Genomic DNA, 12,264 nt, shown 5'->3' with positions numbered 1-12,264 from the left:
TGAACAATTTTGGCTTTTTAGAAATTCTTACTTGATCTCAATGCCAATCAGAAACCTGGCCTGTGACTCATGAACTTTCCAGTCTTATGCTTAAGTCACGGATGGCAGCAAACAAGAGGAAAGTGTGATGGTGGCAATGCTGGATTCTTCAAACTTGCATCTTCTCACATGGCATGACCTGGAAGCTGACAGATGAGCAATTGTTCTGATGATATACATCACCAGGTATTCAGTTAAAGGGAAAAAGCAGACAGGTAGAAAACAAAGCATCCTTTAGTGATTTAGGGATCGCTGCCTCAGCAGTTAAATCCAGAGTTCTCATTTCAACGGGCAGCTACAACTCCAGGAAATGACCTCACGTCCTAGGGGTCATTAGCTCCCAGCCAGGGCATATAAAGGGCCCAGAGGGGCACGAGGACATTCACACCCGAGAACACCCAGCTCCTCTCAACAGCCCACCCCACACCAGCCTCAGACACCACCATGACTGGCTCCTGCTGCGGCTCCACCTTCTCCTCCCTGAGCTACGGGGGAGGCTGCTGCCAGCCCTGCTGCTACCGCGACCCCTGCTGCTGCCGCCCCGTGACCTACCAGACCACCGTGTGCCGCCCCGTGACCTGCGTGCCCCGCTGCACGCGTCCCATCTGCGAGCCCTGCCGCCGCCCGGTGTGCTGCGACCCCTGCTCCCTGCAGGAAGGCTGCTGCCGCCCCATCACCTGCTGCCCCACGTCGTGCACGGCTGTGGTCTGCAGGCCCTGCTGCTGGGCCACCACCTGCTGCCAGCCTGTGTCTGTGCAGTCCCCCTGCTGCCGGCCCCCCTGCGGCCAGCCGACGCCTTGCAGCACCACCTGCAGGACCTTCTCCTGCTGAGACCCCACCTCTCCCCTCAACGCACAAAACATTCCCAGGTGCACAGAATCATGTGCAGACTCTTCCACCCCTTCTGGATCAGATGAGAGACTCCACCTTTGCAGCCTAGCTGATCCACAAGCACGAATTCAACAATAACATCCTGTTTCCCCACATAATTATGTAGCTAATCCTGGCCCTCTCTGACAATCTTGAGAAAAATTCCAGCTTTCATCATTTGATTTCTTGGCTTAAAAAAAAAAACAAAACAAAACGAAACGAAACAAACAAAAAAAAAAAACGAGTAAATACAAATCAAAGCTCCTCTTGAATAGAACTCTGTCCCACTGACTCATCACCCTTTTTTGTATTATTTCAAGGTTCTCAGATGAGATTTTTTTTCTTCCAGGATAATGCTATTTGTATGCTGTATTTTTGCCTGTAAAAATAAAATAAAATTTTATTTCTGGGGAAGTAAACACATTTCTTTTTATTTATTGTTTATCACTCTTCAAAAGCTCATATTTAGCTTACATTACAGCATACAGAATCAGAAGAACGAAAGGAAGGATTTTCTAAGGGCCATTTTTGAGCTTTAGAATAGGAACAACTCAGGTGGAAGGTCTATAATTTTAATAGCATGTCAAAATAAATCTGATCATCTCATGTGATTCACCTTCATATTTCTAGTTGCAGGTTTTATGGTGATGCTGAGGAAATGGTGAGACTACAGTAGGTCTCTGTAAACATAAACTTGACTTATGAATAATTCACACACATGATAAGGGGGAGGAAGTCTAAGTTAAGTTACAGCCCCATTTGTTCACCAATGTAGAAAACTGTGCAGTAATTGATGTCAAAGGGGACCTGGGAATCCCTAGCCACTGAACATCCCATGCTGGAGGAACCACTATCCCAAATTCTCCATGGTTCCCATCAGCACCATCACGGCCAGTTCTACTTCCAGTGGAGTGGCTGCTGCTGAGAAGGCAGGGAGAAGTGAAGCCTTGGTTGTCATCATCCTGGTTTTGAGCTCCACATTCATCTTACCATTTAAACAACACCAATGCAGTTGAAATGCTGATAACATTAATCCATACTGCATATATTGTTGATATTGTTAAATACTTGTAGGTTGGCAAGGAAGGCTAACCACTATCATTTCGCTGAGAAATATGTTTTTAGCATCTGATAGAAAAGTTCCTAGCATCTGATAGAAAAGAGGTTTCTTTGATTGTTCGGCATGTATTCCTGGGCATATCTACCTGCCCATTGAGAAAAGTGAGGCAAGGGAAGCTTTGTGAGGGCAGAGGTCTTCATTTTTTTAAATTTAAATTTATTTTAAGTTCAGGGATACATGTGCAGGTGTGTTATATAGGTAAATTGTGTGTCACAGGGTTTTGGTATACAGATTATTTCATCACCCAGGTAATAAGCATAGTAACAGATGGCCAGGTGCAGTGGCTTATGCCTGTAATCCCGGCACTTTGGGAGGCTAAGGTGGGTAGGTCACTTGAGGCCAGGAATTCAAGACCAGCCTGGCCAACATGGCGAAACCCTGTCTCTACTAAATATACAAAAATTAGCTGGGCATGGTGGCATGCGCCTGTAATCCAAGCTACTCAGGAGGCTGAGTCAGGAGAATCACTTGAACCTGGGAGGCAGAGGCTTCGGTGAGCCAAGATTGCACCACTGCACTCCTGCCTGGGTGACAGAGTGAGACTCCGTTTCAAAAAATTAATTAATTAATTAAATTAAACAAAAGCATAGTAACAGACAGGTGGTTTTTTCATCCTCACCCTCTTCCCGCCATCCGCCTTCAAGTAGGCCTCAGTATCTGTTGTTCCCTTCTTTGTGTCCATATGTATTCAATGTTTAGATACCACTTATAAGTGAGAACATGTGGTATTTGGTTTTCTGTATCTGCGTTAGTTCGCTTAGGATAATGGCCTCCAGCTTCATCCACATTGTTACAAAGGACATAATTTCCTTTTTTTATGGCTGTGTACTATTCTGTGATGTATGTGTACCATATTTTCTTTATCCTGTCCACCCTTAATGGGTATTTAGGTTGATTCCATATTTTTGCCACTTTGACCAGACGTATGCATGTATTGTCTTTATGGTAGAATGACTTCTATTCCTCTGGGTCCATACCCAATAATGGGATTGCTGGGTTGGATGGCAATTCTGTTTTAAATACTTTCAGAAATTGCCAAACTGCTTGCCACAATGGCTGAGCTAATTTACATTGAGGGCCAGGATCTTGACTAACTTTGTTCACTACTAGATTCCCACTGACCTGCACAATATTTGGCACATTGAGTATAATAAAAAATGATGTGTTGAATGATGAATGAATAAGTTCTAAGGGGATTGGTTAGAAGAGAGAAAAACATCATCATTCCATCCCAACTCTCAACTCATCATGCTGGATGTGCATATTCTTAAAACAATAAACCAATCATGAAGAAAGATCTTTTTTCTGGAAATATGGTAAAAGTTTCTCAACAAGAAGACTGTTATATTCAAAACCTTTACATTTTCAGTATGTGCACAATGGAGTTTTATCTTTGTTAACCGTTTGGTAATTAACCAATGGATAGGCTCATAAGTCTAATTTCTTTCTATATATTCTTTTTTTTTTTTTGGAGACGGAGTCTTGCTCTGTTGCCCAGGTTGGAGTACAGTGGCACAATCTCCGCTCACTGCAAGCTCCGCTTCCCGGGTTCACACCATTCTTCTGCCTCAGCCTTGCGAGTAGTTGGGACTACAGGTGCCTGCCATCATGCCCAGCTAATTTTTTGTATTTTTAGTAGAGATGGGGTTTCACCATGTTAACCAGGATGGTCTCGATCTCCTGACCTCGTGATGCGCCCACCACAGCCTCCCAAAGTGCTGGGATTACAGGCGTGAGCCACCACGCCCAGCCTCTTTGTATATAATCTTGATCAGTGTTTTCAAAATTTGCTAAGTACATCTGTTTTTCTCCTCTCAGAGTTTTTCTTTTTAGCCTTCTAGAGACCTCCTTATTTAAAAGTGTTTTCTCAAATGGAGAATGCCTTGTTTCCCCCTAAAGTTATCGCTATTATTGAATCTCATTTATTTCCACAGTCACCCCATTCTCTGGTTGGCCAAACTGACTGGTGCAGATCTGGGTAAGCCTGTAAGAAACCATGCAAGAAGTGTGATCAATAAGAAGGCCTACACTTGAACCTTCAACTTCAGATCTATTAGATTGGTGCAAAAGTAATTGCAGCTTTTGCCATTGAAAGTAATGCCAAAAACCACAATTACTTTTTGCACCAACCTAATAGAACAGACTTAGTTGTAAAGGAAAAGGTCAGGACCAAGCAAATTAAGAGGCAAAGACTAAAATGTGATTGAGTGACATAATTTGCCTACAAGTCATGACAATTTGAAACAATTAAAAATGACAATTGGTTCCATAAGCAGAAATGAGCCCCAGCATAGCACACAGGGAGATGTTGAAGACACTGAGGTATGGGCCGGATGAGGCCTGAGAACACATTCAACTGGGATCACTACTGAAGGGTTTTATTATACTGCAAGACTGCAGCCTTCATCTACATAGACTTGTTTGACTTTCTCACCATTTTGGTGGCTTTGTTCACAATACCCCATGATCATTCAATTATGCCCAACTATGACACTATCTCCTTAGGGTATGTTTTGACATTTTCAGAAGGCTGAATAGAAGGTAATTCTTCCCATTCCTGAGGCTATTGGTAAGACATAGAGTCCTTTCAGCTGACTCTAAAAAATTAGCCATATCACAAATAACAACTGTTTTCAAAGTAAATACATTGTAAAAGTTCCTAAATAAAATAGACATTCCTTAATATCTGGGAATGTGGTGCCTACAATCCATTTTTTAGCTACAGTGAGTTCTTCAGCTTTTTGGGCTGACAAATAATGTTCCCACAGATATTTCTGGAGTGAGTATTGGCTCCAACACTTACTAGGTACATGACCTTGGGTAAGTCACTTATCTGGTTCCTCATGTGTGAAATGAGAAATAAACAGTATCTACATCCTAAGAATGTTATGAAGATGACATTAATACGTGTATTTTTTAATATGCTGCTTGGAACATAGTTAGAACTTAATGATACTGGCTATCATGAAGATTACAGTGAAATTTACCTTGGTCTGGAAATATACAACCATAGAAATCAATGAACATATCTCTAAGACAAAAACCACTGGATGATGGAAACCTACTAAAATGCATTCTTGTACCTCCAAAAAGAGGACTGGAAAATTCTTCTTTTACTGAGAAATCTTGACTTTTAAACTATCCCTGTAGTATTATCCTCAACTTGTTTTGCCCAGGAAGCTTAGCAGTGGCAAAGAATGCTAACAACTTGAGGTGTACTTCAACTGCTAGCAAGTAACCCTCAGAGCATGCAGAGCATGACAGCTGCTTTGTGCTATCAAAACAGCAACTGGCAAAAGCATCATTGAATTATAATGATAATTGGAGACTTTGAAGTTAGGGTCATTAAATTCATATTTGAACCATAAATAGCAAAATATAATGGGTCTACACTAAATAAGGAAAACAAATAGACATTTATGTGTACCTGAGTATCTAAACAATGTCTAGAAAACTTACTAATCTGCAGGTGTTATTTCAGGAAGAATAAGTGAAAACAAGGAAATGACCTCGTGTCCTAGGGGTCATCAGCTCCCAGCCAGGGTATATAAAGGGCCCGGAGCGGGAGGAGGACATTCACATCTGAGAACATCCAGCTCCTCTCAACAGCCCAGCCCACACCAGCCTCAGACACCACCATGACCGGCTCCTGCTGCGGCTCCACCTTCTCCTCCCTGAGCTACGGGGAAGGCTGCTGCCAGCCCTGCTGCTACCGCGACCCCTGCTGCTGCCGCCCCGTGACCTACCAGACCACCGTGTGCCGCCCCGTGACCTGCGTGCCCCGCTGCACGCGTCCCATCTGCGAGCCCTGCCGCCGCCCGGTGTGCTGCGACCCCTGCTCCCTGCAGGAAGGCTGCTGCCGCCCCATCACCTGCTGCCCCACGTCGTGCACGGCTGTGGTCTGCAGGCCCTGCTGCTGGGCCACCACCTGCTGCCAGCCTGTGTCTGTGCAGTCCCCCTGCTGCCGGCCCCCCTGCGGCCAGCCGACGCCTTGCAGCACCACCTGCAGGACCTTCTCCTGCTGAGCAGCCCGTAATCACGAAGAACCCTTCAGAAGATGGCCAGGACCATCCCGCTGCCCCTCAGGGCTTCACCGCAGAGCAATACACGTTTCCTTGAGAAGCCCATTTCTCATCTCTTCATACTAGCTCACCCTATGCACTGAAGATACCTTTTCAGACCAACTACAGATGAAAAATACTCTCTCTTCCTAGGACTCCAGTCTAACTCCCATATCATGTTGTCTGCTTTCTAATAAAACTCAATATTCTTAGCATAGAAATCATGGTCTTTGTGATATTTCCTTCCGGTAGATTGCATCTCTCTTTTGTCTAGAGATACTCAAAGCAAGATGCAGAACAATCCTCTTACATAGTTCTCATAACTTAAGTCTGAGTAGTTTTCTTATAATCATCGTAAATGGCATTTGTGGAGCACAGCTGAGTCAGGAAGATGAGTACAACTATGTCTTTATCATGTGTACAGAGTCACTTGTGCCCAGAATTCCAGGCATGCATCGAACACCTGAGAAATGTTCTGCAACAAGAAACACCCTGGGAGGCTGCACCTGGGTTGAAACTTATATTCCCAGCCTAATGGTGTATTTACTGATCCAACACCTGTTGGAACATCATAGAATACCCAGGGTGTTAGAGATGGAAGAAGCCTTAGGCAACCTCTGGCCAATTACCTCTCTTTCAAAAGTTAAAGAAACATGAGTAATGTAAGAGTAAATTAGTTACTTACTAATGTAATTATAATCACAAAAGTTTAGAAAAGACCCTGGAGAATGCATGTTTCCTGCATTTAGACCTTAAGTCAAACACTTCTTCTTAGTATGGTGAGAGACATGTTAATCACAAAATGGTTGTATATTTTACGACTTTATTTTACACTTCAATAGCCACACACACATACAAACACCCCCTAGGAATACATCTAACCAAGGAAGTGAAAAATCTCTACAGAGAAAATTACAGAACACGACTTAAAGAAATGATAGGTGACACAAACGAATGGAAAAACATCCCATGCCAATGGATTGGAAGAATCAATGTCATTAAAATGGCTACACTGCCCAAAGCAATCTACAGATTCAATGCTATTTTTATCAAGCTACCAATCTCATTTTTCACAGAACCAGAAAAAAAACGATTCTGAAATTCATATGGAACCGAAAAGAGCCCAAATAGCCAAAGCAATCCTAAATAAAAAGAAATCTGGAGGCATCACATTACCTGACTTCAAACTACGCTATAAGACTACAGTAAACAAAACAGCATGGTACTGGTACCAAAACAGAAGGTTGTAAAATATAAAGTGGCATAGACAAAAGGAACAGAATAGAGAATCCAGAAATAAAGCCACACTCATACAACAATCTAATCTTTGATAACATTAACAAAAATAAGCAATGAGGATAGGACTCCCTATTCGATAAGTGGTGCTGAGATAGCTGGCTAGCTCTATGCAGAGGATTGAAACTAGACCCCAACATTTCACCATATAGAAAAATTAACTCAAGATGGATTAAAGATTTAAATGTAAGACCTCAAACTGTAAAAACCCCAGGAGAAAATCTAGAAAACATCATTCTGAGCATCAATCTTCAGAAAGAATTTATGACTAAGTCCTCAAAAGCAATTGCAACAAACACAAAAATTGACAAGCGGGACCTAATTAAACTAAAGAGCTTCTGCACAGTAAATGAAACTATCAACACAGTAAATAGACAACCTACAGAATGAGAGAAAATATTCACAAGCTGTGCATCCAATAAACGCCTAATATCCAGAATCTATAAGGAACTTAAACAATTGAACAAGCAAAAAACAAATAACCCCATTAAAAAGTGGGCAAAGGACTTGAACAATCACTTCTCAAAATAAGACATACAAGCAGCCAACAAACATGTGAAAAAATGCCCCATATCATTATTCATCAAAGAAATGCAAATCAAAACCACAATGAGATACCATCTTGCACCAGTCAGAATGGCTATTATTAAAAAGCTCAGTAATTGAAGCCCCATACTTTCAGAATAAAGAAAGAAATAGTAAAAAAACAACAGATGCTGACAAGGCTGTCGAGAGGAGAGAATGCTTATATGCTGTTGATGGGAATGTAGATTAGTTCAGCCACTATGGAAAGCAATGTGGAGATTTCTCAAGAACTTAAAATAGAACTATCATTTGACCCAGCAATCCCTTTACTTGGTCTGTAGCCAAAAGAAAATAAATCATTCTACCAAAAAGACACATGCACTTGCATGTTTGTCACAGTACAATTCACAATAGCAAAGACATGGAATCAACCTAGGTTCCCATCAGTGGTGGACTGGATAGAGAAAATGTGGTACACATACACTATGGAGTACAACTCAGCCATAAAAAACAATGAACTCATGTCCTTCACAGTAACATGGATGCAGCTGGGGGCCATTATCCTAATCAAATTAACTCAGGAACAGAAAACCAAATGCCATATGTTCTCACTGACAAATGGGAATTAAACATCGGGTATTCATTGACCTAATGATGGCAACAATCGACATCGGGGACTACTAGAGTGGGGAGAGAGGGAGGGAGACAAGGATTGAAAAACTATTGGCTACTACACTCAGTCCTGGGTGACAGGATCAATCATACCCCAAACCTCAGCATCACACAATATACCCACATAGCAAACTGGTACATCACACAATGTACCCCCAGAATCTAAAGGAAAAGTTGAAATAGTGAAAAAAAAATTGTTCATAATGTTATTGTTAAATGATAATGTGAAATAAAGCTCTAGAGTTTATTACACAAAATCTGTTGTCCACCGCCACGAGAAATCTGTCTAAATCAATTTGAAGGCCTTTTTTTTTTTTTTTAAGGATGCTTCTCTAAGACCCCATTCTGTATTGCATGGACTGTGGGGTTCTCAGTAGGGGTCTTGTTGTTATACACAGTCCTGACAGACGTGCCGCCTGTCAGTTCAACAATAGCCTGACTCCCTTAACAGAGGTAAGTACTCAATGAGAAGGTGCTCTATTTCTTCCTTCCAGGTGCTTTTATTTTACTTCATGCTATTAATGGAACTCACCACTGAATAATGTTATTTCATGCATATTCTTTGGTGACTGAGCAGAGAACCGATCATTTGCCATAAAAAATATGTTGATCTTTGTTCTAAACTTAAAGTTTAGAATTTAAAAAGTACCAATGTAACATGACCTTTTACTATATACTTATACATATATATGTGTGTATATGTATATGTATATATACACATACAGGTATATATGTACATATATACATATATGTATATATGTACTACATATATTTACTCTATATATAGTAAAAGGTCATGTTACTATATATGTGTATATATGTATAAATATATATATTTACTGTATATTTAAAAATATATTTACTATATATACTATATATTTAAATATATATTTATGTTATATATAAATATATAGTATATATAGTAAATATATCTTTATATGTTATATATAAATATATATTTGTATATTATAATATAAAATATATCTATTTTAGATACTAAGTACCAGACACTGTTTGTTCTTAGCACTTGACAAATATTAGCTCATGTAATCCTTACAACAATTCTGATATGAACTATTATTATGGCCCAAGGACACACAGCCAGTAAGCAGCAGAGCTTTAAATGAGCATTGTCCAGTTTCAGAATAAGTGGGGTCAGAAAATAGGATGTGACTTGCCACCAGTTTCAAACCGCAGAGCTGTCTGTGCTCTCACAACTCTGGGGCATGAATAACTGAAGCGTGACCCATAACTTCTCTGCCTGCAAATTAAGTTTGGCTATGGGGTGTGGATAAGTGTCTTAGAGTGAATAAACATTAGAAAGGTTTACTGAATGATACACAGACTATTTTTTTGGATCTTTACAAAGGGGAGAGACAGATGTCTTTGGAATTAACTTGGGTTCAAAGTTTGTGCAGTAGAGAAATGAGTCTTGTTAATGTGATGATTTAAGTCTTCCAAAGAGGCTCCCATTGCATAAAATGTGATTACCATGAAGACTCCACAGCAGCATGAAAATAAATTATGAGATAATATGTCTCAAAAAGAGCAGAATATACAACTTTTTACCTAGTTACCTCTGGTTACCGCTTTGAAAAACAAAAATCCCATGTCCATGAACAAAGAAAGGAATCTAAAACAAGAGAGTCAAAGGTCTCTAGTGATGAGATTGTGCCTGATAGCTCCTTCTTCTGTTTCACTAATTGTGACTATGGGTTCAGTCAATTTACGTTCCCCTTAAAGTTTTGAAATTATGCTTGAGATTCCATTTGGGGAGCTTAAGATGTTGGGGTCCAAGGCACATTCTTTCAAATAAAGAAAATGATCCTGAAGTGATTCAAAACCCTGTCTGGTGACTAACAGGAGGAGTAAAGCTGGAAGGTAATGGGATTGTTTCCCTTTGCAGTTCCTAAACTGCCTCTGGCAACACTTCCTGAAGGAGCCCGTCCATCACGCTTTTAGCAGTGCCATAGCAGAACACTGGGCAGCCTCCCAACGTGTCTCCGTTGAACAGTGTACTGGATATGTGTGCAATGTCGGTTGAAAACCCCTTTCTTGTCACTTGCTAGTCATAGCACTTATGTCAAGGTATACATGTATATATCCTTTTGAGATGGAGTCTCACTTTGCAGCTCAAGCTGGAGTTCTGTGGCATGATCTTGGCTCACTGCAACCTCCGCCTCTGGGGCTCAAGTGATTCTCGTTCCTCAGCCTCCTGCATAGCTAGGACTACAGGCACCCACCACCACACCTGGCTAATTTTTTGTATTTTATTAGAGTTGGGGTTTCACCATATTGCCCAGGGTGGTCTTGAACTCCTGAGCTCAGGTGATCTGCCTGCCTCAGCCTCCCCAAGTGTTGGGATTACAGGCATGAGCCACTGCGCCCAGCTGTCAAGGTATATTAAGAAAAATTTCCCATTACAGAATTCTTCATTACATGCACAAGAAAGGCAAGGCTAAAAAATGACATGTTTCAGAGATAAAAATCAGCACCTTATGAGCAGAAGGACCAGAGTTGCACAGAACCATGTACTAGAGAAAAGAAAACATGCAAGGCAGTCTTGGAGGTATTATTCCAATACTTAGTGGCTTGCAAAAATTTTCATCTGTCCTGTAAAACTAGATGAGCTACTATCCTATTCAAGGCCTATGTATCCCACTACTTCAAGTGATAAACATATTCCCAAGCAGACTACATGGGAGGTCTTGTCTAACACTCGTGTGATTCACTTTTCACATGTAGGTGCTTCCAAGGACTTGAGTCCCCTGCTGGGGTCGGGATAGGCTCTACTCAGTGTTCTATGTACTCCTCTATGTTTATAATTTCTTTTTAAAACTGAAAAGTTTTTAGACCATTTTGTCCGGATTTGATCCAGTGCTATCTACTCAAAATAAGCATCGAGAGCTACTATCACCTCAAATGACGATGAGTTCTTAGATTTTCACACGGTGTAGGTACATCCATACTTAGAGATGCAACAAGAGCTCTTTAATGAGATAATGAGTGTGTCACAAGCAACCATTAGCCAAAACAGAATTCTACTTAATTGGCCAAAAGGTAAACGAAAAGGGTCACCTGCCCCTGGCCAGGGTATATAAAGGGCCCGGAGCGGGAGGAGGACATTCACACCTGAGAACACCCAGCTCCTCTCAACAGCCCACCCCACACCAGCCTCAGACACCACCATGACCGGCTCCTGCTGCGGCTCCACCTTCTCCTCCCTGAGCTACGGGGGAGGCTGCTGCCAGCCCTGCTGCTACCGCGACCCCTGCTGCTGCCGCCCCGTGACCTACCAGACCACCGTGTGCCGCCCCGTGACCTGCGTGCCCCGCTGCACGCGTCCCATCTGCGAGCCCTGCCGCCGCCCGGTGTGCTGCGACCCCTGCTCCCTGCAGGAAGGCTGCTGCCGCCCCATCACCTGCTGCCCCACGTCGTGCACGGCTGTGGTCTGCAGGCCCTGCTGCTGGGCCACCACCTGCTGCCAGCCTGTGTCTGTGCAGTCCCCCTGCTGCCGGCCCCCCTGCGGCCAGCCGACGCCTTGCAGCACCACCTGCAGGACCTTCTCCTGCTGAGCAGGTCACTGACTGCCCGGAACATGCAACTCACCTTCTGAAAAAGTCACACTCCCGTTTCTCTACTTTAACAAACCTCCTGCCCTGAGCCCGCAAGACCCCACAT

At 42.3% G+C, this 12,264-nt stretch overlaps 3 protein-coding genes across 3 annotated transcripts; all 3 read left to right on the top strand.

Annotated features, from left to right (window-relative positions):
• The first annotated feature begins 419 nt into the window (after nt 1–419).
• On the top strand, nt 420–1,124 carry LOC102117304 (keratin-associated protein 2-1). The gene has a single exon (XM_015438469.4). It carries the CDS (start codon nt 484–486, stop codon nt 868–870), a length of 387 nt encoding a protein of 128 aa, XP_015293955.3. The 5' UTR covers nt 420–483; the 3' UTR covers nt 871–1,124.
• Nucleotides 1,125–5,603: 4,479 nt separating this feature from the next.
• LOC102117664 (keratin-associated protein 2-1-like) lies at nt 5,604–6,054 on the top strand. Its single transcript, XM_045375973.2, has one exon. It carries the CDS (start codon nt 5,668–5,670, stop codon nt 6,052–6,054), a length of 387 nt encoding a protein of 128 aa, XP_045231908.1. The 5' UTR covers nt 5,604–5,667.
• A 5,653-nt stretch (nt 6,055–11,707) lies between these two features.
• LOC102118023 (keratin-associated protein 2-1) lies at nt 11,708–12,228 on the top strand. Its single transcript, XM_015438467.3, has one exon. The coding sequence runs from the start codon at nt 11,772–11,774 to the stop codon at nt 12,156–12,158; it is 387 nt and encodes a 128-aa protein (XP_015293953.1). The 5' UTR covers nt 11,708–11,771; the 3' UTR covers nt 12,159–12,228.
• The last annotated feature ends 36 nt before the right edge of the window (nt 12,229–12,264 follow it).

The sequence above is a fragment of the Macaca fascicularis genome, chromosome 16, assembly GCF_037993035.2.
Source record: "Macaca fascicularis isolate 582-1 chromosome 16, T2T-MFA8v1.1".
Taxonomy (NCBI): Eukaryota; Metazoa; Chordata; class Mammalia; order Primates; family Cercopithecidae; genus Macaca; species Macaca fascicularis.
Note: the sequence above shows the minus strand (reverse complement) of the source record. Positions and strands in the feature narration are given on the sequence as shown.